This window comes from Tympanuchus pallidicinctus, unplaced genomic scaffold (assembly GCF_026119805.1).
Source record: "Tympanuchus pallidicinctus isolate F22 unplaced genomic scaffold, pur_lepc_1.0 scaffold8, whole genome shotgun sequence".
NCBI classification, from domain to species: Eukaryota; Metazoa; Chordata; class Aves; order Galliformes; family Phasianidae; genus Tympanuchus; species Tympanuchus pallidicinctus.
In genome coordinates this window covers 23573791-23593459 of record NW_026294802.1, presented here as the reverse complement: position 1 = coordinate 23593459, position 19669 = coordinate 23573791, and the positions used below count along the sequence as shown (strand labels likewise).

General features: G+C 37.5%; 2 protein-coding genes across 6 annotated transcripts in view; one reads left to right on the top strand and one right to left on the bottom strand.

Moving 5' to 3' along the window:
- Positions 1 to 1158: 1158 nt before the first annotated feature.
- On the bottom strand, positions 1159 to 6250 carry CCDC59 (coiled-coil domain containing 59). Its single transcript, XM_052669228.1, has 4 exons — positions 6091 to 6250; positions 5399 to 5621; positions 3310 to 3409; positions 1159 to 2029 (listed from the first exon to the last, which is right to left on the bottom strand). Exons 1-4 carry the CDS (start codon positions 6221 to 6223, stop codon positions 1868 to 1870), a joined length of 618 nt encoding a protein of 205 aa, XP_052525188.1. The 5' UTR covers positions 6224 to 6250; the 3' UTR covers positions 1159 to 1867.
- An 88-nt stretch (positions 6251 to 6338) lies between these two features.
- METTL25 (methyltransferase like 25) overlaps positions 6339 to 19669 on the top strand; it is an 84164-nt gene continuing 70833 nt past the window's right edge. For all 5 annotated transcript variants that reach the window (XR_008202932.1, XM_052669226.1, XM_052669225.1 and 2 more), the window contains exons 1-3: positions 6339 to 6588; positions 12244 to 12408; positions 16586 to 16686. Coding sequence is in view for 4 of the 5 variants with exons in the window: in XM_052669226.1 (XP_052525186.1) it covers positions 6354 to 6588; positions 12244 to 12408; positions 16586 to 16686 (501 nt within the window). In the remaining variant the exon portion in view is untranslated. The remainder of the gene's footprint in view (positions 6589 to 12243; positions 12409 to 16585; positions 16687 to 19669) is intronic.

The following is a 19669-nucleotide window of genomic DNA, read 5'->3' as shown; positions in this document are numbered from 1 at the left end:
ACAGATAAACACCATCTCTAAAAGGATACTGATATACAGGCAGTATACCAGCATCTACAGCAGTAAGAGTAATCTAAGATGGCCACGGACTAACGCATTCTCAGTCTAACACTTGGCATTTTCTGAAATCTTTCCTATATACACAGGAAAGGTGACATCCCTACAGATTTGTGCCCAGTACATACAACTAAGCTAATGGCAAACTGAGTTGAGATCTTTTTAAGGTAACAATTCTAAATACTTGTGCTTCATATTTCCTTAGCTGGAGTTTTAAAAGTTTGTACAGGTTAGAGACATGCAAACGATAAAGGATGAATTTCAACCATGAATTTATATGGATGGTATTCCTTTTGTATTATTCACAAGTTAGATGAAGTATTTTAAGTCTTGTGCACTACTGTTAAATAGTCGTTTTTTCCTCTTCACTGTTTCTGTGCAGAGCAATTCAAAATTGAGTTTCCATCCCTGGAGGTATTTGTTCAAGGCCAAGATGGATGGGGCGCTGGGCAGCCTGATGTAGTGGGTGGCAACCCTGCCCACAGCAGGGGGGTCAGAACTAGATGATTTTTAAGACCACTTTCAACCAAAGCCAGTCTGTGATGACTTTAATTACAGCAATTATCAGGAAAGCACAGAACAATACTGGCATGTCATTTTTTCCCATTGTCTCCTACAAGAATGGACACGTCCATTTCAGAAAGTTTCCCACATTCTTCTTACGACTTGGGTTCAAGTCATAAGAAGGAAAAGATGCCACGCCTTGCAAAATGCTTAATTACGTTTGGAAAAAGCCTCAGGATACTGACATAACAAGAATTTTAGCCAACCCAAACTCCTAAACTATTCTTCAATTAACAGTACTTGTCAAACAATTCAAAACTGTTCATATTTCTCATACATTCTAAATAATAAAAACTTTGCATTTGTGCAGTTGACATCAAATTCTAAATGTGATAATTATGATGTAATTTGTAAAAAGTATTGCAAATCTTACAGAGCATGCCTCGAGAATTTTTATTAAGTTCGATACAAACTTTTTAATTCTAATTTAATTTTTAAGTTAAAAATCACTAATTAAATCTCCAAATCAAGATTTCATAGAATTATTGAACACCCCGACTTGGAAGGGACCCACAAAGATCAGTCTAACACCTCAAATTCTTTAGAATTATTTTTCTATATATATTCCACAGAATAAAGAAAAATTCCACAGAAAAAGAAGGACATATTTAGCAAAACAAAACTTCAACCAATCCACTCAATCCATCTCATTTAAGAAGCCACACTTTGTTTACAATCATACATATTTTGTGATGAAGATGATTGAAACATACTATATCTTCAATTTTAAAACATTTTTTAACTTTTGCAAAGTTTTAAGGGGAATAATAGCCAACCAAGTATAATTTTTGTTGTTTTCATGTGCCAAATCCTATCCCAGAGAATACTCCTCTCCTTGGCAGTTCATGAGATTATCAACCATGTCGCATTTTACTCCACTCATTTTGCTCCTCTCCAGTAAGCATGACTGTAGTAGTTACAGCAGCTGGAAGAGTTAGGAGCTATAAAACAAACATAAATTCGTGTTCAGACAGTTCCAAGATCTAATGATATGGAATTCAGGACATTACACAAATAGAATTTTATTAACATGGGCCATTTATTTTCAAAGTACCAGGTCTCACTGACTCTCAGGAACAGAATATTCCTAAGATATTCAGGGCGAATACCTTCCACAATTGGACTGAGATAAATCGTGCCAGTGGCAAAAAGTCATGAAGAAGCAAAAAGAGATTATTTATTAAAAGTCATTTAATAAAATGTCCACATGTAACTCAAAACCTGTAATGGTGGTTTATGCAGAGGTTTATGTCTTTTGTTGTATTTTCTGAAGAAGAAACTCCATTTGTGCATTTAGATTTGGCTGTCCTTTCTTGGTCTTCCTACTCAGTATTTTATAAGCTTCCATTTTCTTTTGCTTGTACAACCTCTGAGCTGCTTCTCTTTGTTGTTTTCTTTTTTCTGCTTCCTAAAACAAAACAGATATGATTGTGAAAAAAAATCTATAAGCAATATATTCTCTTTTATACGAGCACTAGTCATCAGGTACTGTACTGACAGTAGGCCACTGACTTTAAAAGCTTAATTAGGATTGTTTCAGAACATAATGCAATCAAAATATATATTGACTAAAGCTTCAAGAGAAAAGCCAAGTTTTCTTAGTAGAATATCCCACAAAGGAAGGTTTGGTCCCAAAAATGTACTATATCCTTTCTGCCAAACGTGCTCCTTTTTTTCTTAAATGACTCAAGTGCCCAAAGTTTTCTACCTTCTCTTTTTCAGTGCAAGACTGAAAGAGCTTGATTCAGCAACCCCATGAAAATGCCATACCAACCCAGATGTGCTAGGATACTGGATATATTTGCACGAGACTGGCAGATATGATACGGGAAACATTTAGGTGTTCTGTTTGCAATACTAACATAGCATCACAAGCACATGATGTTGTGATGCTAAATCAGGACTGAAATTATAGTGACCAGTCCTCTTCAAAGGAAAACAGACTTCTGCCTTTACTAAGATAAGAAAAAGATACAATTCAGTTTTCGACTGTACACACATTACTTGTCAAGGATATATATAACCACATATAACCAGAACACTAATGGAGGCACTTGCTCTGTGTGGATAGTTACGATATGTTGGGTGGGGTGGGGGTTGTGTGCTTGCTTTTTTTTCTTTTTTTAAATCAAAGAGCTTGCATCCTCTTTTCTAGCATAATTTTAGTAAGTAGTTTGGTCAAGCTAACTAGCTTCCTTCTCTTGTATCCTGTCCTATGTAAGCCATCACAAATCAGACTTAAGACTTCTTCTCAAGTTTATTAATTGAAATTCAATGCCATGATGACCCCAAAGGCTGACGTGTCTGCAGAATGTTCAAATATATCATAAGTTTAGCGATTATATTTTTGTTTTCCATGGTATAAATAGCTTCTACGATGTACAAAGGTTAGTAAGAATGTTCTTTAATGTTGGAATGTAAAATTAACTAGAAGTAACACCCCCAAATAAATGAAGGTCTAAATACTTCTTGATGAAATAAAAATTCCCTCCAACAGCAAGTGCAAAACTTAGAACCAAGAGTTGTAATTCCAAAGACCTGAATGCCTGCACATCAATGGCAAACTGAAAAAGACTGAATATCACCAAAATCTGTGCTCCTATCCCATGGTCCTATTTGAATTCAGATGGAAATAGTATTAAACTACTCTATGCCTAAGATTCTAAATGATCTCTGTTTAACATTTACCTCTCTTTTCTTAGCACGCTCAGCCTGTATTTTTTCATACTCTTCTTTTGCCTTCTGATTGGATGTTTTTTTCTTAAACTTTCCTTCAGTTGTGACTGGTCTGTAAGAAAAAATACACAAAATTCAAATATGCCTGCCTGCAGATAGCCCATCATCACATATACCATGGCTACTGCAGAATCAGTCTTGCATTGTTTTTTGCGTATGGGGTGAAGTTAATTAGAAATATAGATTTATAGATTACATGAGAGAAGAGCAAAGCTCATCTTTTCGTATTGTACGAATACCTAACTGCACTACTCTTACATGTAATGCTATTTGGTATCATGTACTATAATGAGCATCTAGCAACATAGCAAACTAATTCTTCATTCCAAGTGAACTAAAGACTGGTCTGCATGGAACTTTTAGTAATGCACATGTCTTATCTGCTGGATCTTAAGTGAATAGCATATATGAAGGCTAAGCATTGCCTAAAAGAGGATGTTTCTCTCCGTCATACAAAGTCTTCTGAGCTTGAAAAGCTTGACCACTGCATTAACTTTGAGCTGTGTTATCTCTTTCTAGATCCAACACATGCACACAACTGCAGAATATGAGGACAAGCAAATGTCAGCAAACTGCTCATCAGAGTTCACGCTGACATGGCAAAGTGAAAAAGGTTAGCAGCAACAATTTCTTTTCTAAAACTCTTACTGAAGAAGATGGCGTAACAGTATACTATGCCCTTAACATTCTGAAATTAGGAGCTGAATTCATATTCCTTCTCAAATTCAAAAAGAAGTTATCCCTCACAAAAGAAAACTCTATAAAAAACACTCCCACAGTGCCATTTGTCTGGCATTTATTGTCATATTATTATAATAGATATACAGAATTCTCTGCTTAGTATTATTTTTCTGATTCACAGTAAGTCCTTTATGTAAACAGTGTGGTATCACATATTTCATACTTGAAAAACATAAGCTTTGCTAGATATTTAACAGCTATTCACAGAATGAGTTTTTGTTTAGTCTACTGTTCATAATAAAAGACTTCTAGAATTCACCATCATCATCTCAGAAATCTAAGGTAGAAAATCAAAAAGGTAAGTGAACAGATTTGCTCACAGTTTTATGGAATACAACCCTTCCGAAGGAAAAAAAAAAATAAAAACCTGTTATACTCTGATCTCCATCTTGTGGCAATATTAAGTAATAACACCCCATCTCAGAACTGCAAAACTACTTAAAAGGCAACGTTCGCTAATATTTTAACAGAATTACCTAATCAATGCCCTATTTTACATCTCCATAGAGCACTGAAGTCTGCCTAATAGTGTCACTGCACCTTGCACATTAGCAGCCAGATTCATATAAAATTACAAATTTTGTTTATAATCACGACGACTCTTGGTAAAGTTAAAAAAAAAAAAAAAATCTGGTTTGAAAAATAGCCTAAGTTTTGCATCAGTCATCTCTGTGAATTAACTGCCCATTCCGCACACAACTCTACTTTCCTCCTACTGCAGGGCTTGGATCTGATTGCCTCTCTCTGTACTCTCTTGCATGTTCTTCTTCCAAAAATTTAAATATACACAGGGCTTGGAATTCAGAGATCTACATTACTCCCTGTAATGGGAACAAAAAGGTGTCATTTAGATTGGACACAAGAAAAAAGATTTTTACAATTAGGGTGGTGATGTACTGGAACAGGGTGCCCAGAGAGGTGGTGGATGTCCCATCCCTGGACACAATCAAGGTCAGTCTGGCCCAGGCTCTGAACAACCCGATCTACCTGTACACATCCCTGTTCAGTGCAGGGGAGTTGGACTGGATGATGTTTAAAGGTCCCTTCCAAGTCTAAGATTCTATAAACAGTATAAAAATTGGCCGATGCTCTGGAATCAAACCCCAAAAAGCTGATTCTGATGTAAACAAAACAAAGCTGTATTCTTACATTTTCTAACAGTTCAGAAAAACACTGAAGGCTTACGTGCTTTTTTTTAAGCAAATCATCATACTGGAGTCCATGTAAAATGTAAGATGATCAAGTACCTCTGTAAGCATAAAAAACCCACTATTTTTAAAGAAGTATTTCCGTGACTTACTCTACTGCTTTATTAAGCTTTTCTTCTGATAGAACTGAATCATTTGGAGACTTGTGCTGCTTCTTCAGCCTCTCCTCCTCCGCTAGGTAAAGATGCTTCAGATGCTCTGGATAAGTATCTGTGAATTGATCAGCCCGTGGTGAACAGATCTTCTGCTCCTTCTTCAATAATTTCCTGTATTTCCTTTCAATCTTCTGTTTTCTCCGAAATGCAAATCCTCGTCCTGTAAGCACAAGGAAAAAGGGAGTCAAATAAGCAGCAGTAAGCAGCAACAAACCACGTAGCTGTTGCCATGACCACTTCCCATTTACGTTCCTCCCAGAGGAGAACACTAATTAGGGTCATTTTCATCAGGACCTTTTAAAGATTCAGGGGAAAAAAACAAAACAAAACAAAACAACAAAAAAAACAAAACAAAAAAACAAAAACAAAAAAAACTGATAGAAACCCAATCCCTACTGCAGCTTGTACAATGTACTGAAAATTACTGCCTGAACTTCACCATCACTGTAAACACGCTACTTTATGGAACACAGCACACGTTACGCCACTGATACAAGCAATGCAGCGGGCTTACGGAGTCTGCACGGCTGCAATGCCACAGGGAAGCCACTCATCTGCGTGACCATAAGCCGGCAGAGTGATCAGCGTCAGTGCTCTCCTGACAGCCGCGTGCCCGCAGTCAGGCTCACCCTGCTGGACGCTCCCCAGAAGGCCGTGCATTGCTGTGGGCCTCCATAACCGTTTCCGCTGCGGGCGCCGAGCCGCGCTGCCTGCGCTCTCCAAAGCCCCGTGCTCAGACCCCGCACGCCGCGCCGCCGCCATCGCTGCCTCAGCGTCGCACAGCTGCTACGTCACCACGGCGCGCCGCCTCCGCTCGGCGCTCGGCGCTCGACTCGCCCGCCTGGCCGTTCGGCGGCGGCACCGCGAGGGCGGACGTTAGTGGCGAGGGGCCATGCGGCGGGCGCGGGGCGCTCTGCCGGCCCAGCTGCCGGCGGCGGAGGCGGAGGAGGGGCTGCGGCGCCTGGCGCGGTTCCTGGCGCGCGCGTTGCCGCTGTGCCGCGCCCACACGACGGAGTTCTACGCGCGCGGGCTGTGGGAGCAGCTGGTGGCGGCGCGCCCCGAGGTTGTGCTGCAGGCGCTGCGGCGCCCCCTGCCGGAGGCCTCCGGCGCCGCGGCCGTGCGGTGGGGTGAGTCGCGGCGGGGCTTAGCGGTGGGGCGCGGGCAGGGACCAGGAGCCGGCTGCGCGCTTCCTGCCTCCCGCTATGGTATTTCGGGCGGTGTAGGCACTATGAGGTTCTGTCCTCGCCATTCAGACTTCTTTGGCCTTCTCCTTTCTGTGGCAAAGTCAGATTGCAGTCATTTCCCTTTGCTTTAATAAAAGGAGAATCTCACACCACTCTGCAGAGCTGCTCTTTATTCCTCCGCCTGTACCAGCTGCTTTTTTTGCAGCCGTTTCCGCAGTGCTTTGCCGCTGCTTTGCTCTCCCGGAGCCCTTTGTGCTCCTCCGTGTATGCGGACCAGCTGTGCTCGCCTCACTCTCTGCGACGTCTTTGCAACCTCGATAGCACCGCCTCGGTGCGAGGAATTGCACCCAGAGAGGCGCTCATAATGTTAGGTGGTGTCGTGGTCTCATTTCAAACTTCCCCCCCGTTCCTTTTGAGTGAGAAATGGCATGAAGTTCCCAGCTGGCAGACGGCTTCCCTCGGACTAATTTCTGAATAACTGGAGCAAAATGAACAAAAAAATATATATACGTATAAAATAAATCCATGCGAGTGGAAAGATGTAACTGTTAAAGTCCTCCAAATGTTGGAACTGTGGAAATGTGGAGGACAGCTGGAAAAGACTTAAGCGTGGCTTTCCTATATGTCTGTTATAATGAGTGCCTGGCAAAGGAAGACAGAAAGCAGTTTTATTTCTGACAAGAGCTATTTAAGAAGCACTTCATATTTTTAGTAATTTTCAAGTAACTCAAGAGGAGGCCAGCTATGAAATTCTATGAGTGAATTTACTGCTCTCCATGTAAAAAGGAAATGTACCGATAATATGCTCTCAGGCAGGGTAGAGAAATGAAGATAAAGCATCTGAAAGGTTTGTTATTTTGAGGACCTGAGTCCTGGCAAAGAGATCAGCTTCAAAACGAAGGTAATATCTTTGACAAAGAATGCAGCAGAGGAAAAAACTGCATCATGCCAAAGCTTGTTAAGCGTAGATGGCTCTCATGTAGCATTAGTTCTGGAATATGGCACGCGAAATGACACATGAGGCAGAAGAACATGTGGAGTGTAATGTAAGGGTCCACAAAAAAAACCCCAGCATGTGGAGCTGAGTATATTTTGGCATAAACGGCAAACAGATAATAATTTGAATTTGGAAAGTGATTGAAGAGCTGCGAATTGCGACATCACTTGTAACATTTGTCTCTTGGATCTGAAGACCTTCAAAATACTAACTGTAAGACTCCTTTAAAAAAAAAAAAACAACCAACACAAAAAACAGAGCTAATTTATGTATGAAAAAGACACTGGGTTATGAATTGACTTTGGGAGCCAGATGGAAACAAGACAGAACCAGTCAGCAAGCAAAAGTGTTGGGAAGTGGTGAGCAAAACCTTTAAGTCAAGTATATTTCAGAGGTAATGTCAGAGTCAGAGCTGATTTTAAGCAATAGTGGGAACATAAAATAGAGTGTAATTGAGTCTAGAATAAAACGGATATTTGGATGAAGTCATCAAAAAGAAAACTGTAAAGGAAAATTACCTTAATCCTAACTGTATGTATGGGATAGCCCATGAAATGATTCAGACACTGAGGTGGTGGCCTGTTAAGTAGAGAGGCAGGAAGGTAGAATATTGCGCTGTAGAATTTAAAATTGGAAAATCATTTTCTGAGCTGTATTCAAAGTGTGTGCTATGGAATCTAATACAGGAATTGCTGGATCAAAGGACACAACTTATGGCTAAAACGAAGCACGTGTTTTAGGAGAGTGTGTCGCCTTCCTGCTGAGGCTGTGTTTCTTATTTTAAAATTATCAGATATTTAAACATTAGTTATATGCATATAGTTTGAAATGAGTACTAAATGCTCTCCTAACATGCTGTCATTCACAGAGTGACCTTTTTCTTATGAGGAGGTGTAGCTATAAGAAGAGATTTGTTCCATGTGTCCAAATGACACTGGAGTCATGTATCCCAAATACCTTACGCACAGTGTGCGTAAAATGGCATTCTGATTTCATCTGGTAAAACCTTTGCTCTCTAAGAGTTTGTGCATTAATACGTTCACATTCCAAACACTACTATGGAAGTTTTCCAGAATCCCAAGTGAAATTAAAGGGGAACACAGGCTACACTTGACAGAATTTATTTGGAAATGAGAGGTCGTCAGTTCAAATTCACATGGTTCTGCAAATTAAAAAGTGACATTACTACAGAGTGACACAAAACTGTTATTGTGCACAATATTTTATTTTACTGTAGGGATTTTGATGAGTACACATGCTAAGCTGTAATTTTCTCTTAGAGATAGATAAGCGACAAATTACAGTTCTGTGGTATGGTATTGTGTGCAAGAGGAAGATTACATGTTCTTCAGCTTAGTTTTAAAGAATATTTTCAGACACTTATCAGATATTTCATTGTAATGATGACATAAAGGTTAGAATTCCTGGTTTCCAGTGGTAGTATACAGATTTTTTTCAGATCAGTTTTTAGATATAGAAAATCATTTTATATATTTTATACATTTAAAAGCTAACATTTGCCATATTGTATCTTGTTTATCATGTGATTTCTGCAAATTGGACACAGGCACAGAAAATCTCTGCCTAATTATTCTCATATTTTACTGTAAATTACCATTTGTACTACAATTCCATTTTTTTGGCATATATTTCTTTCCTCCAAAGATCTATTTGCAAGTATTTGGACTGTCTGGTTAAAAAGACATGTTGGATTTCATCTTGAGAGCAACCAAAGTAGAAACAGTTTGAGAAAACTGCAATTTTTTATATTTGTGAATAGTAAGTAGTCCAACAATTGCCTTTAGTGTGGAGATGGTCTGCAGAGATGTGTCTTACTTTTTGGCATAGGATGGTGTCATTTCCCCTTGATATTTGTTATCTGCAGAATATTTGCTTGCGCTGTTGATCTTTGTGAGCTATTTGAAAGGTAGCTTGAAAAATTAGGATGAATGTCTTCCTTGTATAGGTTTATGTTTTTCCATAGCGTCATCAGGGTAGGGTGGTGTAAGATGGGTATACGTATGGTTGCTTCTATTTTTCTGCTGTAGCTAGGTTTTGGCTAACCCTTGTGCAAAGGCTTATAGTAAATGGGATTACATGAGGCTGGTGACCAGTCACTAGCAGGGGATCCATTTTAGGGCCAGTTTTGTTTAATGATCTGTATATAGGATTTAATAGTATACCGAGTAAGTTCACAGATGGCACTAAATAATGAGGAGTTTTTGACTTCATTGATAAGAGAGGCCTTGCAGAGAGATCTTGACAAAATTGGAGGGCTGGACAATCACTAACCGCATAAAATTTAACAAGAGCAAGTGCTAGATTCTGAAATCAGGACAGAGTAACCCCACGTATAAGTACAGACTTGGGGACAAGAGCCTGGAGAGCAGCCCTGACAAAAGGGATTTGAGGGTGCTGATTGATGGCAGGTTGAATGAATTGTTAGTATGCCCTGGCAGCCAGAAGGGCCAACTGAACCCAGTAGGGCAGGTAGAGGGATTGTCCCAATCTGCCCTGTGCTGGTGTGACCTCACCTCCAGCGCTGTGGGCAGCTTTGGGTACCATGATATAAGAAGGGCATAAAACTATTGCAGAGCCTCTAAAGGAGGGCTATAAAGATGAGGAAGAGTCTGGAAGGCAAGACACTTAACGAGTGGCTGAAGTCATCTGTTTTGTTAAGCCCAGAGCAGAGGAGCTGAGCAGAGGCTTCATGGCAGCCTTCAGCTCCTCATGAGGGGAGTGAAGGCACGGCGCTGAGCTCTGCTCTGTGACAGTGACAGGGCCTGAGGAAATGAGGATAGTCATGTTGGGGATTGGGAAAAGGTTCTTCACCAAAGGCTGAGCGGGCACTGGAACAGGCTTCACCTCCCACCCAGGCAGTGGTCACAGCCCCAAGCTACCAGAGATCAAGAGACATTTGGACAGTGCTTTCAAAAATGTGATTTGATTTTAGGTGGCATTCTGTGGGGCCAGGAGCTGGACTTGGTCATCCTTGTGAATTCCTTCTAATTCAGAATATTCTATAGATCCTGTGCTAAGTTTGTTCATATAATTATGTTGCATTTAAAGATGCAAATCTCCAACATATTATACACCAATAAGCTGTACAATATGTACAGCTGAGGGTCAATATAATAAAACAAGAGGTGTTACTTTTGGAGCACCCTTGTATTTCACTTTTATCTTTCTTGAAGGTTAATCAACTAAAGATTAGCAAATATTCTGAAATTCAAACAAGAAGCAGTCATTTAGAGTGAAAAATGGCTTTCCTTTTTGATTTTGTTTCACAGAGAATTACTGTAAAAAGTGCCATGCAGGCACTGAATTTAATTCTGGTTACGGCTTAGTATTTATGCCTTCTTAGTTCTATATGTTTTTTTACTAACTCTTGCCTTGGTATTGTTATACTGTGAAAATAAATGTGTTGACATTTTTGTGACTGTTTTCCATAGACTGAAATTTATATGAGATCACTACTCATGTATGAAAATGAAGAGTATTAGAAAGGGAGTGAATAAAATAGATCTATGCTTTGTACAGGTGGGCAGGCCAGATTCTGGAAGGTTGCTGTGCTAGGTATGCACTTGCTCATTATCTACCCATGAGAGAAAAGACAAACCAGGAAATATTTTTAAAATGAGTGTTACAGTTTGTTTGCATGTCTTGCTAGCTATCATCTATTATAAAACATTTGTAAGTGCTTAGAGATCTAAAATTACTTTTACCAAAACTATAGAGAATTCAGCAAATATGTTTAGCTAAAATACAGAGGAATTAGAAAATTCAAAGCAATCTCAGATTTAGTAAGTGATTCTTACCAATGTATGTTTCACTTAAAAATTGATGTGCATTTTTGAAAAGGGAACATTTTCTGAAGAGCTAACTAATGCCAGACTGAAATGTTTCATCCTCAGTCAAACAAAATATGCACTGGAATTTAACTTTGGCTCAAACCTGATTGGTAATAAAAATTAATTTAATTCTCCCAGCAGATTCACCATAGAATCATAGAATGGCTTGGGTTAGAAGGAACCCCTGATGCATGCAGGGTAGCCAACCTCCACATTTAATACTAGACCAGGCTGCCCAGGGCCCCATCCAGCCTGGCCTTGAACACCTCCAAGGACGGGGCATCCGCAGCCTCTCTGGGCAGCCTGTTCCAGCACCTCACCAGCTACAATGCAGCTTGGAAGTGATGTAAATGTAATGTGTATAAGTCAAAACATTTCTTATGTTGAACAGCTTCAATTCTTATAATATCTAGTAGTATATATATTTTCAAATGGAGATAACTAAGAAAGGCATAATGAGCATGTTTGTAAACAGACGTGATGATGTTTACTGAATTATCTTGTTGGTTATATTAAAATAGCTGTGCTAAAATAATAGTTTTCCACATCTGCACTAGTTCATCTAAGAGCAAATTTTGACCTGCAATCTGAAAGGGGAGGAAAATAGCTGTAGAATAATGGCAAATTTTCACATGTGGAATAAATTGTTACTTCTGTCTCATACCATGTTATTTATTGCTTTTTGTTCTATGGGAAGATGCTGCAGGGGTGCTAAGCATTTCTAATAGAAACCTCTTCTTTTCCATACAGATGACAACACATTTTCTGACGTGTTTTGTGAAAACTCCAAGAAACTTATCAATGTACACTTATTTGCCCTCGCTGCCAAGCATTATTCTTTGCCTAACCTTGGAGTGTGTACCCCATTAGAAGAGATACTTGAAGCGCTGAGAGGAGACAGCCAAGAAGCAAGTGGTATATTTACATTTATATTTCAGTTTTTAATTCTCTCGCTACAGGATCTGCAGAGTTTTTGTTCCAGAGGGTGGTTTTGTGTTGTTTTTTTGTTTTGTTTTGTTTTGTTCTTACATGCATTTCTTTCCTGCATGCTTCTCAACTTCAAATCTCATTTGTTCTTAGATAATTTCTTCACTGCCATTTTTTAGAAAGTGGCTTCTTGTGCTTAAATTTCAGCAGAGGGGTGACAGCATTCAGGCTTTTGCTGAGATTCTCCGTGTTTCAAAGGGATTGAGGTAGGCAATCAGGCACATCGTTATTTCATATACAGATGAAAAATCTTGTTAATTCCTTTTGTTTTTCTTCTCCAACAGCAACACAAATTATAACTGCTAATATTGGGGTTTTCTTTGTTTGTTTTCAAGTTTCAGTCTAAAGTCAGGCAGCCATACCTCTTCAGGTGCTGTTTTTTTGCACACAACTTTTGTTTAATGTTAGACATGTGCTTGGGCATTTAACTGAATATGGCCCAGTAAGAGTCTGATATTTCAAAAGAAGCTGCTTTTATTCATTCTGTATTTTTTGGACCAGTACCAAATATGTGTCCTAAAATTAGAGTAGGTTCATTTGCTGTCTTTGAAGAGATTGGCTGAAAACACTCTCAAGGTGGTATCTTTACATTGGAAGTCTTCCCTCTAATTTTTTGTTTGTTTGTTTTGGATGATGAGCTTACATTTATGCTTTGACTGCTGTCATTTTCACTGCATCTGTTCTTTATGGAATCTTCAGTCATACGTTTCTCACCATCTTTCAGATTTCTCATTAGTTTTTCAGAGACAGACTCTAAGCCAGTAGCCTTTGCTTTTTAGTGCACTTTGTCACTGTAATAAATTAAAATGCCTCTGATGTTTCCCATCCTAAGTGATAGCAACAATTTAGATACATTAGGCATCTCTCCTGTTTTCTACAGCAATCTTCTCTTTCCAATTTTGCTATTTTTCATATTTGTCTCCCCAGTTTTAGATTTCTTCAGAATTACTGAAGCAGCTCAAATAGTCTTAATGGTTTGTTGTGCATTGATCTTGATGTCAGTTTAGTTCCTGACTTCTTTCCTTCTGCTGTTTTTCTGCCTGAAGCCTTTTTTCCTCATTTGACAGCAGTGTGCTGTTTTACTTTTGCTTACTCTTTAGCTATTAGCATTTTCGTTGTGTTCTCATTCTCTGTGTTCTGCTTAATTTTCAGTAATTCTGTAGTTCTTCCTTGTTATATATGTACTTGAGTTCATGCTTGGATTGACTTTCTCAAGCAAAAATACAAGGATTCTTTCATCATTTTCCTCATGCAGAATGAAACATAGAATAAGACAATTACTAATTATTTTGTTGTCTTGAAGGAGTTCTGTTTTGTTGGGTAGCTGGGATCTGGGTTTGTGATGTAGTTATTCTAATGGTACTTCACTGAGAAAATAAAATGTTCTAATGTTCTGAACATAATGGTATTATAATTCAAAACCTTTGTGTTGAACTGGCAAAGTATCAGTTAAATTAACTTACTTGGATGAATTAACTGCGTGTGTAGTTCTCTAACTTCTATAGCATATTGATGCAGACATTACTATTCTTATTTAGAATGATTACCTGAAAAGGTTAGTTCCAAAATTTAAGTGTAGTCTGAATGTGTTTTTTCCATTCCAATGAAATTCTCTGTGGCCCTCATTGCCCCACTGGGTTGCTTGTGTTGAGTGCAAGGATCCAGAAGATCTGACCCAAGAGGAGCAAGCCAGTAAGGACAGTTTCTCTTTTATACTTGACATAAGGAGAGAGGCTTGCTAAAATATTGAAACAGCAGTGCTTTCTACCTTTTCATTGTGTTTATGCACTATGTAATAGTCATGCAATTGTTAATAAATCTATCTTTAAATTACATGGACTGTCTGAATGGTTTTTAGCATTTGGTCACCCCAGTCCCTGCCAGTCTTGGCTGATAAAATTAAATTGCAGTACTGTAACTTCTGTGTAGATAGTGTTGTAAATTATGAATGGACTGAAAATTTCTTTTAAATCTGGTATATCTGAATTTCCACAGGTAGCAAGGGTATAAAAGATCTGGAAGATCTGCATTAGGCATATATGAAATGCAGTCTCTCCTCACTTTGTCTAGGTCAGAACTAAAGATGTGGGTACAAATAGCACTGTAGAGTTAAAGCAGTTTTTCGATTGGAAAGCATCTACTTACGCTAGGGTTCACAATGTAAACAAGCAGCATTTCAGTACCACTTAAACATTAAGCTCTCCTTTACTCTGTAATATCCAGAGTACTTCTGTAAAGTATTGGAGCCTCGCTTTCTTCTTAGGTCACAGAAGGATGTTTTGGGCATCTAAACCAGACCTTAAAGAGATGGGTTTTTTTCCTATTAGATTGACATATGTTTGCTTGTTTGCCAAAATGATTTAAAAACACAAACACAAGGCTATCGCAATCAACATTTAGCAGAAAACCCAGCAAAAATAAAACTAATAAAAGTAATCTTCTGCAAGCAATTTTGCATGTGCTGAAATCTAGGCAGTTTTCATTCTGCAAAATGTAGGTCTAAAAATAATTTAGAAACTGTAGTAACTAAGGTAATAAATATATCTGTAGGTGTGAGCACACAATTTTTTTTCACCTGGAACCTCAGTTCCTTTAAGTTGGGTCTTGTTGCAGGGTTTGCCCCTGGCATTTGAAATACTTTGGCTTAAGTACTGTTTGAAATTCTATTGCAGAGTATTACCATGTCAGTCATTTGATCTTGTATTATAGCAAAGGGTGGAAGGTGCAATATGTGATGATGGCTCAGAGTGAAGGCGCTGCTTTGGAGACCAGACAAACAAATCTTTTATTTCTTTACCTCTTTTTTTTTTTTTTTAATTGAGCTTATCCAAAAAGTTCAAAAGTAAAAAAAAAGGTTTTTTTTTTTTCTATTTTTCTTCTTTTTTTTTTTGTTTGAAATAGTTACAAATTAAGAGTTTTTGGGAGGCCATAGAGATCTTCACCATTTTAAGCAAATGAGAATCTTTAGTGAATACTTTAGCAAAACACTTGTTTCTTTTTTTTTTTTTGTTTTGCTTTGTTTTGTTAAAAATATTTTAGGCTATTATTTTCTTCTGTCAGTTGTTAGATTTTTAATTGTCATAGCAGTTTGTTATTAAAAAACCAGATGTTTGAGAAATTGAAAGATCCTGTGGGTTTTCAAGAAATAGAGAAAACATTAGGTTTCTCATGAGCTCAGTGCAATTCCCCACTCTCTTTTAAATAAGTAATGCTCCTGGCTCTGTTCCCAGCATGGTCTGATCAAGGAATGAACATAGATTTTACCTAATGATCAGATTTTGGACAGACGAAGGCATACTGTGCAAAAAGCAGAAAATGGGAATATATTAATCTGTTTTGTTTTGTAAGATCATGCTCACCAGTAGCGGTCCTCTTTCTTCTACCCTCACCTAGACTTTCAAAAATTGCTATCAATTTAACTCATAAGGTTTCTCACAAGGGAGCTGCTTCTGAGCTAGTTCTTAGTTGAAGAGATGTAGCTACGTAAACTGGTGCTAGAGGTTGGTTTCATCTCATTAACATATTTTGAGTCATTTTCTTCTGAAAACATATAGCAGTTCTATTATCTATCCATAGTGGAAATAAAGGGGAAAAAACACTGCATCTTTCTTTAAATTTTACCAGCATTGTCATAACCTTTATTTAAGGTATCTTCCACTTGATACTTTGAACAAATCTGGAGAATTAACAAACAACACTGTGTGACTGTTAATTGTCCTTGCCTTTATATTTCATATATGTAAATATCAATATGATAAATCACATAAAAATTAATCTTTTAAAATGAAAAAATAAAAGAAAGTAGTTTTTTGGAAATAGCTTGTGTCTAATATCTGGTCAGGTCTTAGATACTTATAGTTTAAAAAAAACAACCTACTTTAAAAGTGCTATATTTTAAAGTGTTGATTTTTTTCATGTATCTATTTTTATGTATAATTCAGTTTAGTCTTGTAACTGCTCAGTGGATGTTTAATTAAAGATTACTGCTCTTAAAGTATAAAAAATACTTAGAAATACTTTTAGACTGGAAAATATTCTAATGGATTATAAATGTTTATTATTATAGATTGTGTCAATATGTATATATTTTCTTAATCTGATACAGGTATCAAAACTGATGAGTTTATGAATAATAAGAAATCGCATGAAGTGCAAGCAATGTCAGAGCTGGTAGACAAAATAGCAAAGTACTGTGGTTTAAAGCAGGTAAGGCATTTCTTAATGTATGTTACTGTTTAATTATCTTTGTTCTCTTCAAATACCATATTTTGATATTTTTCCTCACAGTTCTCATTTTTTTCTATAAATAATATAGCTAAAGAAAAGCCTTTAGGGGCGAGCTGAAGGGCAGTTTTGTTTATAAATGGGTTGTTCTCAAGGAACTGCCTTTTAGAGAGCCATGGTCATTTTGTGACTCAAAAAAAAAGTAAGAAATCTTTTCATCCTCTGTATATTGATCAGCTAAAAATTGTACTGCTTTTTGCTAGGCACAGACAGTGCCTTGTTTCATTTGCTGCCTTCTATTGCTGGCAATTTACTGTAGACTTCAGTAGAAGGGCAAAACCTTAATCTTCACCTGTGAGACGCACAAGGGTAACACATAGGGAAAAATGCAGATAATCTAAGGAATTTTGAAACCACATGCATCAGATGGCAAGTTCATCCTTGGGTGATGAAGAATTGCAGGATTTCTCTTCCAAAATGCAACTGTAACTTACCCTTTTCTTAATGTTATTAGGATTGTGTAATTCACTAAGTCAGTGTTACATGAAAACCTTGTAGATGTTTACTAATGCTTCTCTTGGCAAAACACAAGCATCACAACACTTGACTTTTTTCAGTACCATATTTCACATTGTATGTGTTAGACACATGTTATTTGCTCAGACTGAGTTTATTTTAGATAATGTAAACGATATGTTCTGATGAAGTATTCTTCATAGGTTTGGGTCAGTGTCTTTAGAAGCTGAAGATCAAAATTCTGACCTCTAACTTGTCTGTTTTGTAAGGAGCAGCTGCAAAGGGCAAAGTTCTAGGCAATCTCCTCATTACAACTGGGAATCTTGAGTAAACAGAGAACTGCAGCTAAGGCCAAATATTACTGGATGAATTGCAATCTGTGAGCATCTGTAGTTACTCAGAGATGGTATGAGATCTCTCCAGTAGCTCAATCAGGAGATAGCCACAGTAACAAATGTGGATGTCCTGTACAACCGTAAAGTGTATGCACTCTATAAAGTGTGAAAATGCAGTAGTAATAGATACAAAAAAGTAAATTTTAGTCATTCCATTCACATATTTTTTTGCCTTGCTTACCTCTTCCTTCAGGCAAGTGTCAGTTGTTCAAGTGTTGAAGACTTTCACGTACTGAAAAAGTTTTAGAAAAGTGTAGTTTGCAAATAATGTGATACTAAATGTTCTCTGCATTTGCTAGAAGATGAATTGGTGGTGTTTCATATACCATTTTCATTTTGATTTTAAATACTTCCCATGAGATTCGTGAGTGAGAGGAAAGAAAAAGCCATAATCAGAGAGTGAAAAAGTAGAGCCACCTTAATGACCTCAACTAAGTCTCGATGTAGCTGGTTACTAATAAAATCTCAAACTAACAATTATTAAGTATCTGTCAGTGCACTACAATTTCAGCCTGTGATGATGCACTTTTATCAGATGACTTGGAGTATCCTTAGGATTATTTTCTGTTTAATTTTTGAAAAAATCGTAGCATTTAATGAAAAATATGGTTGCAATATATCTCTGAATATGAAATGCTGACTGCTTTATATTAACTTTTTTCCATTTTAGTCATATACTGTGAGAGAATTTATTTGTTCTAAGTTACAAATCCCTAATATATGAAAAGAGCTTTCCAGTACATGTTAAAAAAGAAAAAAACAGAAAAGCCTCCTTCCCAGTTATTAAAAAGCAACTTCTATTGTTTTGGTTACCTTTCAACTTAAAACAATATAAGAATTGTAAAGTTTTAGGAGAGTGTTTTCTTTATTGATTTTTTTTTCTGTCCTACTCGGCAAAACAAAATGTATATAACATTTAATTAAAAATGCTAGAGCTATGAAAACACAACACATGTTTTACAATAGCATGTGTCCTCAGGGTGTTTCTTTCAGATATTACAGATCACTGACGGGTTGAAAAATGCCCTCCATTTCACCTCCATACCATGATGTATAATGGGCAGTCGAGCATATTGTCCTCTTGTGGTATTTTACAATATACTAAAAATATAGTAAAAATGAAAATAAAAGCAAAAATTCTATTATTACTGTAATTATTTTGAGATTAATGATTTGAATTAAAACATTAAAGCAAATTAACTGAAGTTTTATTCAGTTGTTTACTGCTCCTCTTTAGCATCATTGTCCTCATACAAGCGGAACTTTTTAGAAAGAAGTTCTTGATTAAAGTGTGAAAAGAAGCCATTAGTAATTTTTCTTTACTTAATTGCACATTTGATTCTTTGATGTATTTGTGAAAGTTTTCTTTGGAAACTGCAGCATGTCCAACAGAAGTTGCAAGTATGATGTAATTCTGCATTCACCATCCATTACATTTGTGATTTGGTGCTGGGAAAAGTTGTAAGGCGTATGGAGTCCTTGACTGTGTGCTGCCAGAAGGTGTATTTAAACATAGTACCCAGCTCACTATGGACAGGACCTTTGGAGATCATTATATCATGGAAATTTCATTTTAAATGTTCATGCTTGGCAGATCTGCTATGGGTTACTGGTTGTCTTTCCTTATGTCATCAAGGGAAGGTAAAACATGGATTAATTTAATCCACTCTATTTATTGAGCACAGGATCATCGCATTTTCAGTCAAAATTTCCTCGTTTCAGAGCTAATTTCCCAGTGCTAATTAAACAATGTATTATTTTTTCCTGAGAATAGATGCCTTATGCCAGGAAGTGTTCAAGATCAGCTTGGACAAGGCTTTGAGCAACATGCTCTGTTGGTCTGTTCTCTGCCTATGGCAGGGTGCTTGGGTGATCTTTAAGGTCCATTCCAACACAAATTGTTCTGTGATTCTTTTCACTTGTAAACAGCTGAAAAAATCTTCAAGAACCAGCAGTTGGTCTTTATAGCCACTAGAGATCATGTGTATGAGTCAGGAGTATTTAGTAATTCTCTGCCCAAACACTGACTTCACAGAAGTAGTTAAAATACCTTG